At 30.2% G+C, this 809-nt stretch overlaps 1 protein-coding gene across 1 annotated transcript in view; it reads left to right on the top strand.

Annotated features, from left to right (window-relative positions):
* The window catches only part of LOC107625234 (protein REVEILLE 8), a gene marked incomplete in the record, with an annotated part of 4955 nt that extends 4463 nt beyond the window's left edge, over nucleotides 1-492 (top strand). Inside the window, 2 exon segments of the mRNA XM_016327814.2 lie at nucleotides 1-45; nucleotides 133-492. Of these exon segments, the coding sequence (XP_016183300.1) occupies nucleotides 1-23 (23 nt within the window).

The raw sequence follows: 809 nt of genomic DNA, 5'->3' as shown, positions 1-809 counted from the left end.
ACCTATCATGTCAAACTGTTTAACTATTAGCAATTTTTTAATTTGGTAAGTATTTTTGTCTTTATCTCCTTAATATTTTAGTCGTCTTCTGATTCTATACCTGTTCTTATCATAACTTCTTATATTATATAGTTAGGTAGGTCAAATTTGGAAGGAAGACTTGGGAGAATTTGCTTAGCCAGCAGTGAGGCATGATATTTTGATCTTGTTCTTGCTCTAAAGCCTGTAAATGTAACCTTTGTCCTTTGTAAAACAATAGCCAGAGATAGTGTATCAGTGTATGTTAGAAATGCTGAACAGAAGAATACATTTTCAGCTTTTTCTAAGGTCCACAGCAATTGTTGTATTGCAGTGATTCTTGTTGCTATATTTTTAGAAATATTGTCTTCTAGTAGTACACAGGGTCAATATATTAAAATGTTTGTAATAGTATATATATCTGTATGAAAAAGCAGAGGAAAAAGAGGAAAAAGGATGCTCTACTTGTCAATATTTTTATTACACTTGAGATTGAGAGGCTCGCGAAACGGGGAAAGTGGCAATCATGATCAAATGAGTAAAATGGCAAGAACATAATAAAAACAAGTCACAAATTCTCCTTCTGTTTCACAATTCTCACTCCAAAATGTGAAAATGAAAGCGAAGCTTATTGTTGGCTATTTGAATCTATTAGCAAAAAGGAAAAATAATTTAATATCTCTTATCCATTTTAGGAAAATAATAATTAAAGAACAAGAATAAATAAAATCAATGTGATTAATTGAAAAATTAGAATGAAATTTTATGTTTAGTTCCATTGAAGGTGTGAA

Source organism: Arachis ipaensis, chromosome B02 (assembly GCF_000816755.2).
Source record: "Arachis ipaensis cultivar K30076 chromosome B02, Araip1.1, whole genome shotgun sequence".
In the NCBI taxonomy this organism is placed as follows: Eukaryota; Viridiplantae; Streptophyta; class Magnoliopsida; order Fabales; family Fabaceae; genus Arachis; species Arachis ipaensis.
The sequence above is the reverse complement of the archived record's forward strand: the minus strand, read 5'-3'. Positions and strand labels throughout refer to the sequence as shown.